This window comes from Coloeus monedula, assembly GCF_965178545.1.
Source record: "Coloeus monedula genome assembly, chromosome: 1".
Taxonomy (NCBI): domain Eukaryota; kingdom Metazoa; phylum Chordata; class Aves; order Passeriformes; family Corvidae; genus Coloeus; species Coloeus monedula.
In genome coordinates this window covers 380,586-403,993 of record NC_138781.1, presented here as the reverse complement: position 1 = coordinate 403,993, position 23,408 = coordinate 380,586, and the positions used below count along the sequence as shown (strand labels likewise).

Below are 23,408 nucleotides of genomic sequence, written 5' to 3'. Positions count from 1 at the left end.
ACATGCTGCCACATGCCAGGCCCAGTAAAGGCGGTGTCACCTCCTCTGACCCCAGCACTGGCACCAGCACCATGTGGGACACCAGTGACACTGGGACACTGGGGTGTGGGATGTGTCACACTGTGCCACATGGCACCATGTGCCACCTGTCAGGCTCAGTAAAGGTGATGCCAACTCTTCCACCCCCATGTGGGTCACCGGTGCCACCAGGACACTGGGCTGTGGGACGTGTCACACAGTGCCACACGGTGCCATGTGCCAGTAAAGGCAATGTCACCTCCTCTGAGGCTGGCACCGGCACCATAAGGACACTGGTACCACCAGGACACCATGGCATGAGTCATGTCACACTGTGCCACGCGGTACCACCTGCCGGGCTCAGTAAAGGTGATGCCACCCCTTCTGCCCCACAGGGGACCCCAGTGTCACAGGGACACCATGGTGCGGGACATGTCACATGATGCCACGTGCTGGGCTCAGTAAAGGTGATGTCACCTCGTCTGTCCCCGTCTCTGCCAATGCTGTGGCCACCAGGATGCCCCAACCTCTCGCCACCTGTCACGATGTCTAGTCATGGTGACATCCGAGGTCACTGTGCCTCCCCCCGCCTCCCAGGTGGTGACACACAGAGGCGGGAGTCTCCGTCTGGTTTATTGGGGGCACCTACGCAGGGGTGACATGCAGGGGTGACATGGGACAAACACGGCACACGCTACGGGGCGGCCGGGGAGTGGCAGCCCCTCGACCCCCGCGTCCCCCTCCCTGTGCGTCGGGTGACACCGCCCTGTGACACCCGGCTGTGCGGGGGGAGCGGCCGGGGCTCGAGGGGACACACAGCCCAGCCGGACGGGAAGGGGCACACAGAGGCTCCCGACCCTCAGCCGGGACGGGGATGGGGACACGGAGCGGGGCACACACGGACCCGCCAGGCCCCACCGCGGCTCACACGCGAACGGGGGAGGGGGGTCCTGGCGGGGTGACACGGCGGGGACACGGCGGGGACACACACATACAGATGGGGGGGCAACACGCGTGTCCCAGCGCAGCGGGACCCCCCCAACACACACGCGACGTCCTGGGGACAGGACCCGGGACACACCCGTGCACACCTGTGCACACACACACCTGGGCACCCCCCCGCCGCCCCGGGGTCGGGGACGAGGAGGAGGAGGAGGAGGAGGAGGAGGAGGAAGAGCAGCACAGTCTGACAGTCCAGGGCAGGGGGCCCCAGGATAAGGCGGGGTAACGGGGGGTCCCAGGGGCCCCAAGCCCCCCCGCTGGCCGCCGGCACCAAGGGCAGTGTCCGTGGGGGGCAGTGGAGCCCCCAGCAGGCCGGGGCCCGGGGCTGAGGGCTCTGGGGACCCCAGGTCCCGCGGTCGGGGAGTTCTATGTCCCCACCTTCTGGGGTCGGGGATCCCAGGGCTCCGGATGTCCCACGTCCTGGGCTTGGGGGTCCCACATGCTGGGGACAGGGGTCCTGCAGCTCCGGGGGTCCCACGTGCTGGGCTCCGGGGGTCCCAGGGGTCCCAGAGTGCAGGGGTCCGAGGACTCTGGGGGTCCCCCATTCCGGGGTTGGGGGTCCCAGGGCTCCAGGACTTCCAGGGCTCCAGGGGTCCCGTGTTCCAGAGTCAGGGATCCTGTGACTCCGGGGGTCCCGGGTCGTGGCGTCCAGGGCTGCCGGGTGCAGGGGTCCCACGCTCCGGGGTCAGGGATCCCATGTCCTGGGCTTTGGGGGTCCCATCTCCCGGGGTCTCAGGGCTCCGGGGGTCCCGCATTCCGGGGTGGGGGGTCCCGTGGCTCCGGGGGTCCCGCCGCGCCCCGGCGCTCCCATTAGCTGCCGGGGTCGGAGCAGTGTCTCTGGAGCGGGGGGGTCCCCGGGGGGGTCCCCGCGGGCGGGGGCAGCGCCCCGGGCAGGGAGCGGCGCCGCGGGGGGGGCGGCTCCAGCAGCAGCACCACGTCCGGGGGGTCCGGGGCGCGCGGGGGGCGCGGGACCTGCGGAACAGGGGGGTCAGTGTCGGGGGGGGGGACCTCCACCCGGCACCAGGGGCTCGGGGTGCCCCCCACCCAGAACCGGCACCCCCGTGCGTGACCCCCGTGCAGGGAGGGGCCAGAGGACACGGCCACAGGCATGGGAAGGGGGAACCCCGAATATGGGGGGCTCAGGGTGCCTCCCCACTCAGCAGCAGGGGTTTAGCGTGTCTCCCCGACCCCTGCCCTGAGCCCACCACCAGCAGTTGGGGGGGCATGGGAGGGGCGTACCCCAAACCTGGGGGGCCTCAGGGGTGACCCCAACCCACAGAGCCTGTGTCACAGTGGAACACCCCCCAGACCAGGTGTCCCCCCTGGCGTCCCTCACCTCAGCCAGCGGCCGGATGGGGGTGATGGGCAGGGTGGAGGGCAGCGGCCCCGGCGGGGGCTGGTGGGGGGAGGCCACGGTGCTGTAGGCGGGAGGCACCAGCACCTGGCGCTGCAGCAGGTGCACGATGGAGGAGATGTCCGTGCTCAGCCGGGATTCCAGCCTGGAACGCCGTGCGGGAGCGTGGTCAGGACATGATGAGAACGGGATCCCCATCCCCACCCCTCTGCCGGCACCCTCAGACCCCCAGCACCCGCCCCTGCACCCACCTCGGTGGGGATGGGGAGGATTCAGGCTGGGGTGAGGGGTCCCCCATTCCCCTCCCCAGTCAGGGCTCTGCAGACCCCCAAAACCCCCGGCACCCCCAGCCCCACCCCTCCCCCAGCCCCCCAGGACCCACAGCACCTCCCCTGTCCCACCCATCTCTCAGGTGGGACGGGGGGCTCAGCCTGGGGTGGGGGATCTCCCCTTCCTTCTCTTCCCACTCAGGGTTCCCCAGACCCCTTTGGCAATGGGGGGGCTCCCTTGGGGTCCCACTGGCCTAAGCCCCCAGATTTACCTGTTGAGCTGTTTTTGGAGCAGATCCAAGCGGGATTCCAGGTCGGAGCGCTGGCGGCGGGTCAGGGTCGGGGGGGGATTTGGGGGGGCCCCGTGGGAACAACGGGGGAGCTCCTGGTACTGGCGGCCCCGGGTGTCACCCCAAAAACTGAAGATGTTGGAGACCCCCGAGAAGGCGCCTGGAAAATGAGGGCAGTGAAGGGGTTGGGGGGCGTGGTGAAGTGAGGGGGGAGGTCGAGGGATCCAGGGGTCTGGGGGAGGCGTGGGGAGGGGGGGTTGGGGCTTTGGGTGGGGCTGTACAGCCTTAAAGAGAAACAAGAGATTTGATACCCCCCTGCCCAACCAGAGACCCCTATCCCCACCTGAGGGGGTGCAGGGGCAGTTGCTGGAGGAGGGCTGAGACTGGGGGGTTCAAGGTTTTTGGGGGGGCTGTAAAACCCTGAGTGAGGAGGGCAGGACTGGGGGACCCCCATCCCTTCCTGAAGGCCACCTGGGAGGGGTCCAGAGGTGCAGGGGCAGGGAGTGAGTTGGGGGTCCAGGGGGCTGCGGGACTGAGGGAGTGCTGCAGTTTTGGGGGGGTCTGCAGGACCCTGAGTGGGGAGGGAAGGAATGGGGGACCCCCCAACCCCGAGCCCCCGACCCACCTGAGAGGGGGTTGCACATATCGCTGCTGCCCTCGCGTTCCTCGGGCTCGGGGGGTGCCGGGGGGGCACTGCGGAACGGGGACAGCGCGGTGGCCCCCGGAGGGGGCGCTGGAGGCTCCTCCTCGTCGCTGGAGCCGCAGCTGGAGGGGCTGGGGGGGTCCCACTCGGCCGGGCCTCGGGGGGCTCCGGGGGCCTGGCCCCCCCCGCCGTCCCCCCGCAGCGCCCGGGACTCCCCGGGACTGGGGGCATCTGCCGGGGACAGGCTGGGGTCAGGACTGGGCCACCGAGACCCTGGGGTCACCCCCGGGGGTCCCGGCCCCCCCGACCCCCACCTTTCTCGGGGCGCCGGCGGAAGGACAGCTTGCGGCGCCGGAGCCGGGAGAAGCCTCCGTCCAGCTCGTCACTGCCCGGGGAGCCGGGGATCATGTTGGTCTGCGGGGACACGGAGGCACGGCTGGGGGGCTGCGGGACCCCTCCGCTTCGCCAGGAAGCCCCCCAGATCTCTCAGCCCCTCACAACTTGCTCAGCGCCCCCTCCCTTGCTCAGGACCCCCCACCCAGAATTGCACAGAATCCCCCAACCTGCTCAGGACCCCAAACCCTTCTCAGGGCCCCTCCTGGCTTGCTCAGAATCCCTCAAGACTGCTTGAAACCCCTCAACCTGCCCCAACTCCCCCAATTTCCTCAAGACTCCCAGTTTGCTCATGACACCCCCCCCCCCCCCCATTTAGCTCAGAACCCCCCAAATTGGTCAGGACATCCCCAGCTTGCTCTGAACCCCCTTATTTGTTCAGGACCTCTAAGATCACTTGGACCTCCCAGCCTGCTCAGGACCTCCCATTCGCACCCCCATTCCCCCCTCGGGCCCCCCCTCACGTCGCGCAGGTTGAAGGTGATCTCGAGGGTGCCCCAGAAGCGGTCGGAGAACTCGGGGTACATGTCCAGCACCTCGAGCAGGTCCTCGCGCAGGATCTTGTGCAGGTCGCAGTAGGTGAGTGCCCGCACGTCCGCCCGCGACTTCCCGGGCCGGGCGTGCAGGTGCAACGGCTCCCCGAACGTGTCGTTCTTACCTGCGGGGTGGGGGGGTCACTGGGGGGTCCCCGGGGGCTCGGGAGCTCAGCAGGGCCCTGCACTGCCCCGGCCACCCCTGCAGTGCAGCAGCTCCCAAAGGTGTCATTCTGACCTGGGGGGAACTGGGGGGGATACCCGGAAGGGAGGGAGGGGTCACATCCGGGAACTCGGGGTGTGACCAGGGCTGGGGGATCCCCCGGGGGCACTCAAGGTGACCCCAAAGCTGGAGGGGCTCCAGGACATGCAGGAATCACTTGGTGTCCCTGGGAGCCGGGTTGTCACCAGGGGGACACTCAGGCTGTGCACAGGACTGGGGGGGTCCCCCAGGGGGCACTGGGGTCCCCAGGATGTGGGGTGTCACTCTGGGGGCACCAAGAGCTGGGGAGACCCTGGCAGGAAGGGGGTCACCCCCTGGGGCACCGGGGGGTCCCCAGGAGGTGGGGGGTCAGTATGTGGCTCCCCCAGCACTGGGGTGTCCTAGCATGGGGGCGTGGGAGGCAGGTGCGGTGTCACCCGAGGAGTGCCAGGGCATCTCCAGGAGATGGAGTGTCACCCAGAACTGGGTGACCCCAGGACACCGCAGGACCCCTGAATGCAGTGGCTGCCCCGTGGGGCACCGTGGGACCCCGGGGCCACTTCTGGGGGGCTCACCCAGGATGGCGACGACAACGTCGCCACGCAGGATCTCGATGGAGCCGCGGGAGATGAAGTAGAGCGCGGTGAGCACGTCCCCCGCGTGCACCAGTGTGTCCCCGGGTGGTGCGTGGGTGGTCTTGAACTTCATGGCCAGCGCCCGCAGGCAGCCCTTGGTGGCCCCCCGGAACGGGGCGCAGTTCTGCAGCAGGCTGCGGTTCAGGTGCAGGCAGATGTCGGCCTGCAGGCACTCGGGGAAGCCCTTCAGCACCTGGAGGGGACCGGGGGGGTCAGAGGGGGGCACAGGGGTCTGGGGGGTCCCGGGGGCGTGGCAGGTTTTAGGGGTCCCGGGGGGTCTCACCACGTTCATATCAACGCCGTTGGTGTAGGACCAGGCGTGCTGGAAACACTCCCTGAGGAGTGGGGGCAGAGGGCCGTGGGGGGTTTTAGGGGTGCCACAGAGGTTTTGGGGGCCCCGGGGGGCTCACCGCGTTCATGTCGATGCCGTTGGTGTAGGACCAGGCGTGCTGGAAGTACTCCTCGAGGCGCTGGCGCAGCGGGTTGGGGATCTGGTGGAAGCGGATGAACTCGCGCACCCGCAGCATCTGCGTGTGGTACCGCGCCGTGCCGGAGTACAGCCGCTGGATGATGGCCGACACGTTCCCGAAGATGCTGGCGTACATCAGCGCTGGGGGGGCAGGGTCAGGGGGGCTCTGAACCCCCAGCCCCCCCCCAAGCCCCCACTGCCACCCCCCCGGGCCGGGGGTGCAGGGTCCCCTGTATTCCCAGGTGCCCAAGTACAAGCGCCGGGTGGTGGCCGAGGTGTTCCCGAGGATGCTGTTGCACATCAGTGCTGGGGGGGGGCACGTCGGGGGGGGCTCTGCACCCCCAAACCCCCACAAACCTCCCACTGCTGCCAGGGCTGTAGTCTGGGGTACCCATCATCATGGAGGGTGCCCACTGTCATGGGGTCCCCATTGCCACACGGGGTCCCCATCATCACAGGAGTCCCCACCATCATAGGGTCCCCCCTGTCACAGGGTGCCCACTGTCACAGGGTGTCCCTATTGTCACAGCATGTCCCCACCGTCACAGGGGGTGTCCATCACCACAGAGTGCCCTTTGTCATGGGGATCCCCATCAGCACAGGGGCTCCCATCATCATGGGAGTGTCTCCATCATCACTGGGGTGCCCCTTGTCACAGCAGTCCCCATCACCACCAGGGTCCCCACTGTCACCGGATCCCCATAACTGGGAGGTTTTCCATTGTCATGGAGTTCCCCATTGTCATGAAGGGGGGTCATTGTCACAGGGGTGCCAAGAGTCATCAGGATCCCTGTCATCAAGGGAATTCTCAGACCACTAAGCCCACCCGTCCCCCAGAGCTGCCAAGGCCACCACTGCCCCATGTCCCCAAGTGCCACATCCACAATGGCTTTTAAATCCCTCCAGCAATGGGGACTCCACCCCTGCCCTGGGCAGCTGTGCCAGGGCCAGACAGCCCTTCTGGGGAAGGAATGTTCCCAATATCCAACCTGAGCCTCCCCTGGCCCAGCCTGATACCACTTCCTCTTCTCCTGTCCCTGTTCCCTGGGAGCAGAGCCCGACCCCCCCGGCTGCCCCCTCCTGTCAGGGACTTGTGCAGAGCCACAAGGTCCCCCCCGAGCCTCCTTTGCTCCAGGCTGAGCCCCTTTCCCAGCTCCCTCAGCCACTCCTGGGGCTCCAGCCCCTTCCCAGCTCCATTCCCTGCCCTGGACACGCTCCAGCCCTCAAGGTTTTTCCTGTCAGGAGGGACCCAGAGCTGCCCCCAGGATTCCAGGGGGTCCTTCAGCAGGGCCAGCACAGGGGACAGTCCCTGCCCTGGGGCTCTGCCCACACTGGGGCTGGCACAGCCCAGGGGCCATCGGCCTCTTGCCCACCTGGACACAGCTGGGCTCGTGTCCAGCCGCTGGCACAGCACCCCCAGGGCCTTTCCCAGGTTTCCAGCCCCTCTGCCCCAGCCTGGAGTGCTCTATGGGCTGGTGTGACCCACAGGCAGGACCCGGTCCTTCACCTTGTTGACCCTCACCTAGGTGTCCCCAGCCCATGGATCCGGACCCCTCTGCAGAGCCTCCTGTCCCCCAGCAGAACCACATCCCACCCATCCGTGTCACCTGAGCACAGGCCACGAGCTGACCCTGATCCCCAGAGCATCGGGGAAGCTGTCAAACAGGGCCGGCCCCAAAACTGAGCCTGGGGGTGCTCCTACACCCCCCTATGTGCGGGGTACAGATACAGGTGTCACACACACGGGTGTGGATGTGCACACGCAGGTTTGCACACACGCAGGCGCTCCCACATCCCACGGGCACTCACATCCGACCAACATGACGCAGATGGAGAAGATCCTCTCGGAGCTGGTGTTGGGGGACGCGCTGCCGAAGCCCCCCAGGGTCTCACGCACACCCGGGTGCACACACAGGTGCTCACACACACACACAGGTGTGGATACACGCTCACACAGGTCTGCACACCCGCACAGCGCTCTCACACCCCACGGGCACTCACATCCGATCAACATGACGCAGATGGAGAAGATCTTCTCGGAGTTGGTGTTGGGGGACACGTTGCCGAAACCGACGCTGGTGAGGCTGCTGAAGGTGAAGTAGAGGGCAGTGACGTACTTGTCCTTGATGGAGGGCCCGCGGCGGGGGTCGCTGCTGTTGAGGGGCTTCCCGATCTGCTGTCCCAGCGCGTGCAGCCAGCCCGTGCGCTGCCCCTCCACGTTGCCGATGGCGTACCAGATGCAGGCCAGCCAGTGGGCGATGAGCGCGAAGGTGCACATGAGCAGGAAGAGCACGGCCGCGCCGTACTCCGAGTACCGGTCCAGCTTCCGCGCCACCCGCACTAGCCGCAGCAGCCGCGCCGTCTTCAGCAGCCCGATGAGCGTCGTGGTCTGCAGGAACGGCAGGGAAAGGGTTACGGGCGAGTGGAGATGCCACGGGGACCCATGGAAGGGCAAGGGGGGGGTCCCATCCTCTCCCCCAACATCAGCAGCCCCACCAGCATCACTGTCTGGGGGATGGGAAAAACGGGGGGGTTGACAGTGAAGAGACACCCTCAGAACCCCGAAAGGGTGGAGGGCCTCTGCCCCAAGCCAGGCACCTCTATTCTGTGAGTCTGTCCCTGCCCCAGGTGCCCCCCAGGGCAAAGGTGTCTGGGGAGGGAGGAAAGCGGGGTCACCAGGACAGCGGTGGCAGAGAACTCCCACAGACCCCTGGAAGGGCAGAGGGTGCCATGAGCCCCTGTCCCCTCTCCTCATATCAGCCCCAGGCGCCTCCAGTCCCCCCACCCAGAGCAAAGGTGGTCTGGGATGGAGGTGCAGGGGGGTCACCAGGGGCACTGGTGGTGTCCTGGCCTGGGGGTTCCCAGCACCCAGGAACAGTACCCACCACACCAACACCCACCCCAGCACTGGGGGCACAGGTGGGACCTCCAAACACAACCCCCAGCACCAAAACAGCACTGCCCAGCCAGGGCACGGCCTGGCTGGCGCCATCTCATCCTGTGTCCCCCGCTCACCTCCTCGGAGCCAGAGCCGAAGATGAGCAGGTCGAAGGGGATGGCGGCCACCATGTCAATGAGGAACCAGCCCTTGAAGTAGTGGATGGCGATCTTGGCGGGGTGGCTCACCACCTCCTCGTTGGAGTTGACGTAGGTGGTGCGGAAGTTAATGAGGATGTCGATGATGAACATGATGTCCACGATGAGGTCCACGACGTTGAGGGGGCTGCAGGAGTACCCGCAGTGGTGGCGCTGGGCCTCCTCGGAGTCACTGAGCAGGAAGGCAGCCGAGTAGGGAGTGAAGATAGCCGTGTAGATGACCAGCAGCAGGATCAGCCAGTCCCACACGGCCTTGAAGGGGCTGTAGTGCAGGATGGTCCAGCGGTGGATGCGTGGCGCCTGCAGCTTGTACTCGGGGAGCACATCGGCACCCAGGGACAGCACCTGGGGCAGGGGAGACACGGGGGGTCAGTCTTGCACCCCAACACCCCACAGGATTTAGCCCCTCAGACCCCAGACCCCAGTCAATGTGGTGCCTGGGGACGTGGGTTGGTGGCTTTGGCCACAGTGGGTCAGTGCTGGACCCAATGGTTTTAGGGGTCCTTTACAACCTCAACAGTTCTGTGACTCTCTGGGGTGAGGTGGGACCCCAACATGGTCCAGGAGGGGTCTGGGGGGGTCACAGGGGGAGCTCGGACCCCCAGCCTGCGGAGAGGTGGGGACCTGGGTCAGGGGTGTGGGGTCAACACTGGATCTGACGGTCTTAAAGGTCCTTCCCAAAATCAATGGTTCTGTGGCTCTGGGGGTGCAGAGGGAGCCCAGCACAGGCGATGGGGGGTGCAGGGACACCACCATGAGTGACCAGGGGGACAGCTGGAGGGCACGGGGGACAAAGCCCGCCCACACACACCACAGAGCTGCCCCACAACCCCCTCCTGCCCCACGAATACCACCAGGGCAGTTCCCACCCCAAACACTCAGGGACATGATGCTGCCCTGTGCCCCAGCTCTGGCCCCCCAGCTGTGGCCATCCCCAGCATCCCCATCAGGGGGCACGGCCTCCCCTGGCACTTCCACCTGGGGAGCACAGACCCCTCCACTCGTCCCAGTCCCCCTGCAGAACACCTGGACATCCTGGGGGCACAACTCAGGGATCTTTGGGGGGGTCTTAGCCATCCTCGGGGGTGCCTGGGGGTGGTCCACAGGGTCCATCATCATGCACAGCCCCACGGCAAGGGTGAGAGGCGACAGGGGCTGACCCACAGCCCCCCCCTCCAGCGGCCACAGCCTCCCGTCTACCCTATGGGAGGTCACTGTCCCCCTGCACCCCCTGGGGGTCCCATCGCCCCTCCGTGCCCATCGTGGGGCTGCTGCAGCACAGGGAGGGGATGGGCACCATCACCCCTCACCCCATCAGCCCCCAACCCCGAGAGCACCACTGGGGGGGGCGGGGGGTCCCCAGTCATGCCGAGCCGGAGCTTTATGTAACCCCCCCAAACAAGTGCCGAGGACACAGCCCGAGCCCCCCACAGCCACCGCCAGGCCACGGATGGGCACAGTGCCCCCCATGCAGCACCCCCCGCCCCCCCGTGCCACCTCCCCCCGGGGGGCGCGGGTAGAGGCGATCCCGGTACCTTCTCCTCCTGTCCGTGCCCGGTGCCGTCGCGGCGGAGCCCCAGGCAGGTGCCGCAGAGAGGGACCCCGGGCATGGGGCAGGGACCGGGGGGGGGCCCGGGCCGGGGGGCTGCAGGGGAGCCGCCCGGGAACTCCTGGAGCAGCTGCAGGAGCGCGGGCAGCATCCTCAGCGGGGGCAGCAGGGGTCAGCCCCCGCCGGCCCGTGGGCACCAGGGACACCCCCACCCCGGCCCCGTGGCCATCGTGTGCCCCGGGAGCAGCAGCGGGGACCCTCGGTGGCAGCGGGGACCCTCGGTGGCAGCGGGGACCCCCGGCGCGGCGCGCGCCAGCCACGCTCCGCCAGAGCCGACAGGAATTATTGGGGCGGAAATTTTTCCCAGGCTGCTCCGCTGCTGCTGCCACGGTCATGGCCAGAGCTGCCCCCCGGGCCCCCCATCGCCCCCCAGCCTCTCGGCACACGGTGACACGCGGTGACACACCGGAGGGGTCGGCGACACCACGGGGACACTGCGGGTGCCCACGGGCGACAGGGCACGAGGTGGGACATGTCACAATCCCCCGGCATCCCCTGGACACCCTGAGGGCACCCTGAGGCACCCGGGCACCCCAACGGCACCAGCGCCTGCCCCAGGTGTGGGGGGGGGGGACAGCGCCGGCAATGAGCAGGGTGTCAGGGTCGACACACACGCAGGGACACGCCAGGGACACGCCGGGAGTGTCCCCCCACCCGTGCGGTGCCCACAGGCTGGGATGCGGCTCCCAAAACATGTCCCCCACTGCCACAGCCCCTCCCAGGACACAGGGCCCCGGAGCCAGCAGCCTCGGTGGCCTCGTGGGGCAGCGGGAATAGCCATGTGGTGATGGGATATGTAGTGCTGGGGACACACGGCGACAGTGCTGGGCACAAGGGGATGGCACTGGGACACGCGGTGGGTGACACGCGGTGACACAGGCACACACACAGCGCCAGGGACACGCAGTGACGGCACGGGGACACGCGGTGATGGTGCTGGTACACACAGGGACACAGCGCCGGGGACACGCAGTGACGGCACCGGGGCACATGGTGACAGCGCTGGGACATGCGGTGACACGCGATGACAGCGCTGGGACACACAGCGGCTCCTGCGTCACAGCCGCCACCCCCACGCGGGGGATTCCCGTTGCCACCCGTGTCCCCGTGCACCGTGTGACGGAGGGACGAGGCCACACGTGGCCTGTGTGCAGGGGGGCCCAGTTCCCACCCCCTTCCTGGGGGGCTGCACCGCAATGCTCCCCACGTGTCCCAAGCGTGTCCCTCTGGGGGTGTGATGGGTGCCACGGGGACACGGGGGGGTGACAGGTACCACGGCGCAGAGCCCCCCCGGTGCCAGCAGCGAGCAGGGGTGTCCCCGGGGGGGTCCTGGAGGGGGACTCCAATCCCAGAGTCGCCGAGGCCCCTTTGGCTGTGGCTGTGCCGGGCGGCTCCGGTGTGAGCGGGGGCGGAGGGGGGGCCGGGGGGCGGCTCCAGCCACCAGCCGCTCCTGCCGCTAAATTTATCGCAGCTGCCACGGCAAAGTGGGACAAATCCCGGCCTGCGGCGTGGGGGGCGGGGGGCCCCGGGCCGGCCCTGGGGGAAGAGGGGGTCCCGCCTTCTGCAGGGAGAGACCCCGGGCCCCCCCCCCCGGGCACCACCGGCTCCCTCCCCGAATCGTGCGGCCCCCACGGGCTGGGGGTGGCCCCACACCCCACCTGAACTCGCCCTCCCCCGCCTGACTCCTAAATGGGGACCTCCCGGCCCCGCAGGCAGCTGGGAAGGGATGGATGGCAGAGGAGAGTGACCAGGACCCCCACTCAGTCACAGCCCCTCAAAAGACACCCCCAACGCATCAGCCCCACAGATACACCTGTCAGTCCCCCCAAAATGCACCCCCGCCCCGGCACCTGGTCAACACCCCCAGCGCAGCCCATGCCAGTCCCCGGGAGGGCTCAGCTCGGGGTGGGGGACAGTCCTGGCATCCCCCTCTCTGTGCCAGCCCCCCGCACACACAGTGGGGACACGCAGAGTCCCCCGTGACGCCCAGCCATGGGGCCTCCAGGCCCCCAAGTGGTGGGGCAGCCCCCAGCCCAGGATGTTCCCCAGGCATGGGGACAGTCCCCAGCCCCTACCCGCGCCCTCCAGGCCCCCCGTGCCAGCAGGGCTCGGGGGTGCCATGAGGAGGGGTTGGGGACATCGCCCCACACACTTGTGGGACCCCCACCCCTGGCGCATATGTCCGGAGGGGGCCGATATGCGGCGACATCCCGAACCCCCCGGGCTGGGTGCCCGCCCCCGCCCCGACACCCGTCAGTCACGGTGACACAGATGGCGGCGGTGCCAGTGACACGTTCGGCAACACGCGGCGACACGTCCCGCCCTGGTGACGCGTCCCCGACACCTGCGGTGACACCGACACCCCCCGCCCCCCCGGGACACCCGGCGCCGCACCTGCCGCGACCCAGACACCTGCGCCCACGGCGCACCCCAAATACCCCGGGCCGGGGCAGGGGGAGGCCCAGACCCCCCCGGGGCCCCGACAGCCCCCCGATACCCTGATCCACCCCCCTGCCCCCGAACGCTCCCCTCAACACCCCCGGCGCACTGACACCCCCTCTGTCACTCCCCAGTCCCTGCTTCCCGTGGCGGGACCGCCCAGCACCGATGCAGTGCCCCCCCCGGCAGCTGGCAGGGACCCCCACCCCTGCTCTGGCTGGTACCTGACAGACCCCCAACACCTGCCCAGCAGGTGCCCCACAGCCACAGACCCCCAAATCCGGTCCCAGCAGGTGCCCAGCACCCAACACCGACATTGGCAAGTACCTAACAGCCATGGATCCCCAAAGCCCCCGTGGGCACCCAACACTTGCCCTGGCAGGTAGCCCACACCTTCCTGGGTACCCGATACCTGCCCGGGTACCCCACACGCACCCCAGCACAGGCCCCGGCACCCACCCAATGCCCATCAGGGTCTAAGACCCCCAGAGGTCACAAACCTGAACACCGACACCCACCTTGTCACTGGCCCTGGGGGGCTGAGACCCCCCGGGACACCCCCAGCCAGACGGACACTGACCCCCCATGACACCCCTGTCACCTTGCAGGTGTCACCCAATGCGGTCACCACCAGGGCGGCACTGGCTATCAGCCAGGTGACACCTGACCACTGTGGGGACACCCCGACACAGAAGACACCCCAAGAGGACAGACATCCCGATGCTGGGGAACCCCCCCTGCTTCCCCTCACCCCGCACTACTGTCCCCCCAGGGTGGCATTGGGGGTACTCACGGCGCTGAGCTGCGGCGTCGCAGCACCCTCGGGACCCCCCGACATGGGCACGGGGGACGCAGGGCCACCCTGGGCGGGCAGCGACAGTGGCACCCGCTGCCAGTGGCACCCGTGGCAGGGTGGGGGACAAGCCCCGTGACAGGGTGACGTCCCTATGGGATGGGGTGACGTCCCTGGGGGGCGGTGCGCCCGCCCCAGCTCCGACCCCTAACCAGTGACGCTGGCACTGACCCACACCCACCCCAAAGCCACGGGCCACTGGCAAGGGAACGGCTACGAGGACCACCTGGGACACACTGGCGACCACTTGGGACAAAGTAGAGACCACGCCAGCCACGAGCCGTCACCTCTCACCACACCACAGCCACCACGGCACAGCTGGACACAGCACTGGGCCTGGCCCTGGAACCGGGGGGGCAGTGGGGGCCCATGAGGGGGTTATGCGCCCCAACCCCCGGGGGGCAGTGGCGGATCCCAGATCCCCCTGGACCCCCAGAGTCGCCCACCACAACCACCAGTGCCCCCCCCCCCAACTCCAAGCGTGGGGGCACCCCCGGTACCCCACACCCGCTCACGGCGGGATGAGCCGCGGGACCCGCTTCCCCAAGCGGGGGGGACACTCCAGGTCTCCTCGGGCCCCCCAGCCCTCCCGCAGCCCTTCAGAGCCGCCTGCTGCGACCCCCAGTGCCATCTCCCTGCTCATTGTGTCCCATCTCGGCGTGGGGACACCCCCGGGACCCCACACCCACGCGTGGCAGGATAAATTGCGGGTCCCTGTTCCCGCCGTGGGGGGAGACCCCCCCCGAAAAACCCGAGACCATCAAACCCATCCAGACAGCCCGGCCACAATCCCCGGTGCCCCCCCCCCCCTCCCACTCCATCCCGGCACGGGAACACCCCCGGCCCCTGTGCCCGCGTGCTGCGGGACGACCGCGGGACCCCGCTTCCCCCACGGGGGGACCCTCAGATCCCCCCGGTGCCCCTCAGAGCCGCCTGCCGCGACCACCGCTGTCTCCACCGCTCCATCCCTTGCATCCCGGCATGGGGACACCCCCGGGACGCTGTGCCCGCACCTGGTGAAAGGACCATGGGACCCCGTTCCCCTAACGGGGGGACTCTCCCGAGAGCCCCCAGATCCCCCCGGTTACCCCTAGAGCCGCCCGCCGCGACTCCCGGTGCCCCCCCGCTCCGTGTCCCCCATGCCGGCGTGGGGACGCTCTCGGGACCCCGAGCCCATGTGCGACGCTACAAATCGTGGGTCGCCTTTTCCCTCTCGGTGGGGACCCCCGGCCCCCCTCAGCCTCCCCGTACCCTCCTGTACCGCCAGGATGCACCCCCGACCCCCCCGTACCTCCTGTGCCACCAGGCTGGACACCCGGACGGCTCGGCGGACCCGGTCCCGCCGCTCCCCGTCGGGGCGGTCGCCGCTGTCGCGCCGCGCCGGGGCCATGGCCGCGCTCCGGGGGTCCCCGCGCCGCCCCCCGGCCCCGCGCGCGGCAGATGGAGCGGGGCGGGACCCCCCGAGCCCCCCCCGCCGCTCGCTCCCGCCGGGCTCCCCCCGGCTCCAGCCGTCGCCACTCCCCGGAGGAGGGACCGGGAGCGCCCGGGAACAGCCTCGCGGGGACACCGGGACGAGGTGGGGCACGGGGGTCCGCGGAACCGGTGTCTCCCCTGCCTGCTCGGCCGCCACCCCCTTCCCCGCTGCCAGCTGGCACCTGCAGCCCCCCACGCCCCACGCGGGATCCCCAAGACGTCACTCGCACAGCCCTGTCAGCAGCGGGATGGGGACAGTGATGGTGGGGACAAGGACAGTGACGGGGACAGGGACGGTGACGGTAGCGGTGAGCTGGCCCTGGCAGCCCCGGCTGATTCACGGCTCCCGGTGTTCCCATGTCCCTGGCCACTGCCCAGGCCTGGCAGTGCCCCACGGCTGCGCCCTCCCGGCCCCCCGGGCACCCCCAGCCCCAACGAGGGGGGATCTGGGGGGCAGCGCCCAAGCCCACCCAGCCGGTGCCAGCGGGACTCGTCCCGGCAGTGGGGGGATCCCTGGTGTCCCCAACCCGCCACCAACAGCCAGTGATGCCCCAGTGACACCCCCATCTGGTGACACCGCCGGGTCCCCACAGCCCTACCCTGCCCCACCCAGGGATCCCCGCCACGGCAGGCCAGGGGTCCCCGGGGGTCCCATGAGCCGTGGGGATGCCACGGCCACCCCAGGCCCTGTCACTGTCACCCAGGGCGCGGTGACCTTGACGGGCACTTGGCTCCGGCCCCGCGGGTGAATCACGGTGCCGCTGCAGGGACACCCTGTCCCCCAGTGCCACCGACCCGTGGGAGTCTCCGTGCCCGAGCCGGGGACACCCCCACGCCCCCAGTTCCAGTGTCCCCTGTGCCCGTGTCCCCAGTTCTGCCCGACTGCACAGCCGCGGCACCCCGAGACGCCCTCGCCAGTGCCGAGGGGCAGAGCCCGCCCGGTGACCGCAGCCGTGTTCCCCCGTGTCCCCTCATGGCCCCCGTGGCGATGGCGGGGGCAAGAGAGAGTGCAGCGTCACCCTGGCGGCCCAGTTAATCAAGGCCGAGGCGATCAAGAGGCTCCGTGAGGAGCTGGGGAGTGGGGGACGCGGAGTGAAGGGGCGCCACCGCATAGAAGGGTCCCTCCAGTCCACAGAGGGTCCCCTCTCCCCACCGAGGGCGCCGCGGCTGCTCCAGCACCAGCGCGGGGAGCGCCCGGAGCCCCGGCAGCAGGGCCTGGAGTTCCAGGGCGGAGCGGGAGTCCCCCACGGGGCCCCCTCACGTGTGCGGGCAGGTGCGGGGCCGGGGGGACCCCGAGGGGGTCGGGCAGATGCGCCGGGGCTGCTCCGTCCCCCGCCAGCTGCCGGGGACGCCGGGGACAGCCCCGGGGCTGCGCGGGAGGCTTGGGGACACCGCGGGGCGGGGCAGGCAGCGGATCCCCCATCCCGCACAGCCCTCCGGGGATGCCCGGAGCCGCCGACCCCCCGGCTCATTAGCGGGGGGACAACCAGGGTGTAATTAAGCGGCGCCTCCTGCTCCCGCGGCAGATGGCGGTTACACAACGGGCCGCGGATTAGCGGCCGCCGCCAGCACCCGGCACCCGGCAGGCACGGCACCGGGGTGAGGGTGAGGGGTGCCGCGGCACCGGGGGGTGTCTGCCTCCTGCGCCCCGCTGGGAGCCCCCCGGGGACTGTCCCGGACCCGACTGCCCCCGCCCACGGCACCCAGCACACCAGAACACCGCGGTCACGACCCCCCGGCCAGTCTCCCCGAGGGAGCCGGTGCCACGGGCAGGTACAATGGCCCCGGCCCCGCCACCCCGGCCCCTCCGGCCTGCCAAGGGGATCCAATGGTGCCCCCTGCACCTCCTCCCAGTGCCTCCCAGTGAGCTCCAGCACCTCCCAGTACACTCGAGCTCTCACTGGAGCATCCCCTGGGCTCTAGCAATGCCCCCAGCACCACCAAGCCACCTTGGCATTGCCTGGCTACCTCCAGCAGCACGTTGGCACCGCCCGGCCACCTCCGTCACCACCCGGTCACTTTGGTACCATCCGGACACTTTGGCACCGCCCGAACACCTCCAGCACTGTACATCCCCTCCAGCGCTGCCTGGACATCTTGTCACTGCTCAGGCACTTTGTCACTGCTTGGCCATCCTGGCACAGCCTGGCCACATCATCACTGCCCGTCTGTCTCTGAAATTGTCCGGACACCTCGGTACAACGCAGCCATCTCTGCACCACATGCCAATTCCAGGAGCACCTGGCCACTATGGCATTCCCGGTAACCTCTGTCACCACTTGGCCACCTCTGGCATCCCCAGTCACCTCCAGCATCACCCGGTCAGCTCAGCACCACCCAACTTCCCTCAGGGTCTCACCTGTGCGACCTGTCCCCATGTCCCCCCTTCCCCCGGGCAGGGTCCCACCTGTGTGACCTTCTCGGTGACGTTGTGGGTGCGGTCGCGCAGTTTGGTGGGGGCAATGATGGGGTGGGGGGCCGGGGGCGGGGCCAGGAGCCCCCCCGGCTGCAGGTCCATGAAGTTGAGGGTGATCTGGGGGATGCGGCCGATGGCCCGGAACCGCGCCAGGTCCGAGTCCGACGTGGAGTTGAGCAGCGCGCTGCGCACAGCGGCCACCGCGCCTGCGGGGACACACTGTCACCGGGGGGCTGGCACCGGGCCACACAGGCCCTGCAGCCCCAGGGTAGGTCCCACAGCTTCCCAAGGCTCCTGGGGCAGGGGTCCCATGGTCTCTGCGGTGATCCCACAGCTCCCACATTTGGGGTCCCACAGCAGGTAAAGGGAATGGGGAGGCCCAGGGCAGGGGCAGACCCCAACTGTGTGCCACAGGCCCCCTCGGCCCCACAGAGCTGCTCTCAGTTCCTGTTAATAGCCTTATAGTTATTGTCCCTCATCTTAATGCACTTAAGGAGCTCTGGGGCCAACAAGGTGATTCCCGAGGTGATTCCCAGGGTGATTCCACACTGTGGCTCAGGGTGGCTGAGGGGACTGGGGGGAACAGGGGGCTGCAGGATGGGCTATGAGGGTCCTGGTGGTGATGGGGGGGTCCCCAGCCCCTGCCAGCCCCGGGTGCTGCTCTGGGGAGGTGGGATGGGGGTCACCAGGGTCTCTGGCTGTGGCTGCCACAATGTCCCCAGCACTGATGACTGTCCCCCGCGCCGCCATGGCCGTACCGGTGCTGGAGCCGCGGTGCAGGCCGGCGCTGGCGCTGGCGTGGTGGCTGTGGCAGCGTTTGTCCCCGTCGCCCTTCATGGCCTCGATGTCATCGACAGACGATGCCCGGCGTAGGCTGAGGAGGCTCTCCCGGGACCGGCGCTCCCGGGACCGGCTCCTGGCCAGGCTGTGGTTGGCGAAGGCCAGTGCCAGGCGCTCGGCCCGCGGGGACGACTGCGTCACCGGTGGCTCAGGGTCCCCCATCAGCGCCGCCTCATCCTCGGGACGGTCCCCAACACCGGGCTCCAGCGAGGATGAGGCATCCTCAGGGCCTGAGTCACTGCCAGGCAGGCCTGGGTCCATGGCCAGTGGGTCCACGACCCCTGGGTCCACCACCACCACGTCCGGCGGCTCCGGGGGCAGCGACTGGCGGCTGCCCGTGAGCGCCAGCAGCTTCAGCCGCAGGGACCGGCTGCGTCCTGGGGAGAAGGACAGGACTGGGGTCAGGGCTGGGCTTGAGCTCAGGGTCAGGATCCAGCTCCAAATCGCCACCATGGTGCTGCTTCAGACACAGGGATCAGCTGCACCCTGGGAGTCAGGGCTGGGTCAGGGGCAGGGTCTGGCCCCCGCCATGGTGCTGCCCACTCTTCCCATATGCCCTACAGCAACACCTGGGACACGGGGTCAGCAGGACATGGGCTGACACCAGGCATGGTGGCACTGAGCCCATCCCCCCTGCAGGAACCCAGGAGGAGGGGGTGACCCGGTGTCCCTGTCCCCCCATACCTGCAGGGCCCCAGGGGGCCGGGGTGACCCAGTGGTTGGTGCTGGGGGTCGGGGCCTCCCCAGGCTCAGGCTCCCTCACGGCCTCGAAGTTGAGGATGAACATGATGACGGCGCCATCCTCGTTCTTCACCGGCACCACGTCCACCAGGCACGGGAAGGAGCTGCCTGCGGGGAGGGGGTCAGTGACATGGGGCGATGGCACCCCCACCCGGGAGGGCCCCCCTGCCTGGCCCCAAACATCACTGCCCCTGTCCCTGCTGGGGAACCCCTCCTGGGGAGGGCCCCCTCCTGTCCCCGCATTCCTGCTGAACTGCCCCTCCTGCCCCCCACTCTGGGAATCACCCTCGTCGGTCCTCCAGCACTGACTCCACCAGACACAGCCCCACTGCAGCTGCACCTCAGGGGGAAACTGAGGCACGGAAGAGTGGGGCATCCCCTTCCTCCCCACAAATGTCGCAGGCAGGTCTGTGTGTGGGCAGCAGGGCCGGGGGGGCCGCGGGGGGCTCTGGGGGTGCCGGGCCGGGTTAAGCCGCTCAGAACTCGTTAACAGCTGTGGCGTTAATCCGGTGCCACAGCTGGGGGGAAGGTTTGGGGGTGGTCAGAGCAGCCCAGGGCAACCTCTGGGGGATGGGGGAGCATCCTGCTCCCCCCCGACGCCCCTCACGCTAAGGGGACCTTGGGGGGGACGCCAAAGCACCGAATCCTCACGGTGTCCCCCCGCTGGCGCCGGGCCCGGCAGCCTGGCACGGCGGGTGCCAGCTGGCACTGTCCCTGTTCCCGTGCCCGCGGCGGGGGGATTCCCTGGCGCACGTGGGGCCGCGGGCTGGGGGCCAGCACGGCGTGGCACGGGGTGGCTCCGGGCCACCGCGGAGTCCTCGCCGAGCCACGGGCGCAACGGGATTACAGCCACCGCCATGTGGCCACCGCCGCTGCCGGCTTCATCCACCCCCGCGGGAATCTTGAGGCCCCTAAGCCCAGGAGCTCCGGCCCCCCCCGGTCCAGCTGCTTAATGGGGGCCGGTCCCAGGGCGGGGGCGATGGGGGGACCCCAGTGGCAGAGGTGCGCCCCGCACCGCAACGGGACCCGCCCCCCGTGCCCTCGCACCCTAAGTGCGCCTCCCCCCTCCAGAGCTGTGCCCCAAATCCCCCCCGCACCCCCACACTGCATCCCCAGCACCCGCACCGCCCCCCGTGACCGCCAGGGGGCGGCACCGGGACCCCCAAAGCGGGGTGACCCCCCTGCGCCCCCCTCCCCGCACCGCACCCACTGCCCTGGGACCCGCACCCCTGCACCGAGCACCCCCAGACTTGCAGCCAGGCTGGGGACACCCCTCAGGCGCCTCAGTGACAGGGCCTCGATCCGGCTCCTCTGGGCCCTTGGCCGCTTCCGCCCTGCACCAACACAGGGGGCCACGCACAGGGGGACCCCAAAGGCCACAGCAGCAGCTGGGGCGTCTGTGCCCCTTCCCTGTCCCCCATGCAGCCTGGGGTCCCTGAGGGCACCCCCCGGGTGTCCCCACGGGGACACAGGTGCCCCACGGGCACCATGACCTCCCTGCGTCCCCGGCACCATAAACAACACGTCACAAAGACAAATGGTTGCAGCAGCGGCAGCGACGCGGCGGCTCCACGGCTCCACCGCGCCTCCAGGGATCAGGACACAGCGCTGGGGACTGGGACACACCAGGGACTCGGGGTGGGGGGGCTACAGGGTGGGGGTCAGCACCCCAACACGATCCCGAGGGCAGCCGTGGAATGGCAGCGACACCGGGAGCACCAGGAGCCACCTGCACCCTGCAGCCCCTGGCTTCACACGGTCCAAAGGGCACCGTGGAGCGTCAGGTGGGCCACGCAGAGCCACAGCTGCAGGATGAGGGTCCCAGGGCCAGGAGTGGTGCCTCTGGCCCCAGCCCACTCCCCCAGAGCCCCTGGGGCCACAGTGGCTCTGCATGGCACTGTGGCCACACAGGCAGCTTTGTTTACTCCAGCACCGGAACCAGGGCTGCGTGCCCAGAGCTGGGACAGCTGTGGTGACAGCCGGGACACCTGGCACTGGCACGAGGCCATGGTGAGGGGAAGCACCAGCACTACCAACGCGGGGAGCCAGCCCTGGCCTGGGCTCTGTGGGGCACAGCTCCCACATCCTGGCACAGGGACCCCCGGGATGTCCCCTGCCCACTTACTCCACACACCCCCCACAGGGATGGTGGCACTGTGATGCCCAATGCCAGCTCAGCCCCTTCTCCCTTGTCCTTGCTGCAGGTGACACAGTTCCCCCGCACCCCCCATCACCCTCTGCAGGGGATCACTGCACCCCACAACCCTGGACCCACAACATGTGGCTTCCTGGGACCCCACCTGGTGGCCGTCACGGCACTGGGAAGGGTTGCAGTGTTGCAGGGTGCCGGTGCCCCTCTGGAGCCACCAGTGCCAGGTTCCCACCCTGCTGATAGCCATCCCAGTACTGGAGAGCACTGCCAACCCCCGGGGGTGATGGTGTCCCTTGGGTTCCCACCTGTGCCAACAACTCGTGCCACCCAGATCTGTCCCCGTGCCTGCTGTCCCCCTGTCCCCAGCACAGTCCCCGCAGGGGGGTCACTACCACCCTTGTGGTAGAAGCAGAACTCCATCCTGTGCTCCCACACCTGCTGTCCTCAGTGCAGCCCTCCCATCCCTGTCTGTCCCCTGTCCCCGCTGCGGGGTCCGTACCGTCCTTGCGGTAGAAGCAGATCTCCACCTTGCGCTCCTCGGCGCCCAGCAGGGCCTGGGCGATCTGGGCGGCCGCGCGGCGCTGGGTGCGGGGCCCGTGCAGGAAGTCGCAGGTGCTGGGCTGCTGCATCACCTCGGCCCGCGAGTACCCGCAGAGCCGGCAGAACCCCTCGTTGCAGTAGATCACGGCGCAGTTCTCCACACGCGCGTTCCCGATGATGAACTTGCGGCCTGGTGGGAGAGGGGATGGGTGGGTCAGGCCAGAGCACCCCTGACCCAGCAGACCACAGGGAGGGTCCTCTCCATCCATCCATGGCTCTGGGTTTCCCGGGTACAAACACTTCATGAGTCATCCCGCTCGCTCCCCAGGGACCCCCGAAGCTGGTGGCATCACCACCATGGGGACCCCAGAACCGTTGGGATCCCACCATCACAGGGACCCCATAACCACAGGGACCTTGTCACTGCAGGGATCCAACTACTACAGAAACCTCACAGGGACCCCACAACTGCAGGGACTCGGGACCCCAAGCAGTGAAGAGACTCATCACCATGGGGATCCCCACAACTGCAGAGACCCCTTAGGGACATCACTACGATGGGGACCCTGGGACCCCCAGCCCCTGAGGGCAGGGGCTTAGCCAGGCCAGACCCCCCGACCACAGCCTGTCCCCCGGCAGGGTGACACCCCCCAGCCTGACCCATGGGCAGCATTCCCCCCCCATCACTTCCCTGTCCCCAGTCTGGGAGATGCTCAGGGCCTGACCCCAAAGACATGCTGGGAACCCCCAGAATTTTCAGTCCCCCAGAGCCCCCATTCTGCCAGGTCTCCCTGTACCAGCTGCTGGGGAGGGGGCATGGGCCAGCTGGGACCTCCAGTCCTGCGGCAGCCTGAGCTGGTGGTGGGGGCTCCACACCTCGGGGACTGTGGGGAAGCCCCAGTTCTGGCACCCCAGAGCCAGGGGCTGCTGGAGGCCAGGGTGGCAGAAATCCTCCGCCAACCAGGATTGTCCCCATCACCCCAAATCACCTCGAGCTGGGGACTCCTGGATGCCAGGGTGAGCACTGTCCCTCCCAGCTGGGCTTGTCCCTGTCACCCCAAACTCACCCGGGGCTGGGGATGGTGGGGGCTGCTGGGGAATGCCGGGAGTTGGGGCAGGCAGTGCCCCTCCCCAGCTGAGCTTGTCCCTATCACCTCAAACCCACCCAGGGCCACCGTCCCCTCACTCCCTTCCACACCTGGTGCCCCCCGGTGTCTCCCAATCCCCTCCCCGGGCGCTCCCCTCCGCGGGGATCCCCGTCGGACCCCCTAAGTCCCGACCCTGGTCCCCCCGGCATCCCCCGGCCGCCCCGTCCCCGGCGCCCCCCACTCACTCTGCCCCTCGAACTTGCGGATGATGGTGTCCAGGAAGGTGTTCTGGGGGGCGACGTGCCCCCGCCGCACCGGCATCGTGCCGGGCCCATGGGCAGCGCCGGCCGGGG

The 23,408-nt window shown here is 69.1% G+C and overlaps 1 protein-coding gene across 1 annotated transcript; it reads right to left on the bottom strand.

The window, feature by feature from the left end:
* Positions 1–766: 766 nt before the first annotated feature.
* KCNH2 (potassium voltage-gated channel subfamily H member 2) lies at positions 767–23,376 on the bottom strand (the record flags this gene model as incomplete). The annotated part of the gene is made up of 15 exons (XM_082289464.1): positions 767–1,992; positions 2,357–2,519; positions 2,916–3,093; positions 3,559–3,807; positions 3,891–3,990; positions 4,434–4,627; positions 5,280–5,532; positions 5,750–5,949; positions 7,810–8,197; positions 8,824–9,249; positions 17,686–17,900; positions 18,453–18,911; positions 19,219–19,383; positions 21,927–22,157; positions 23,301–23,376. 15 exons carry the CDS (start codon positions 23,374–23,376, stop codon positions 1,831–1,833), a joined length of 3,459 nt encoding a protein of 1,152 aa, XP_082145590.1. The 3' UTR covers positions 767–1,830.
* Positions 23,377–23,408: the final 32 nt, after the last annotated feature.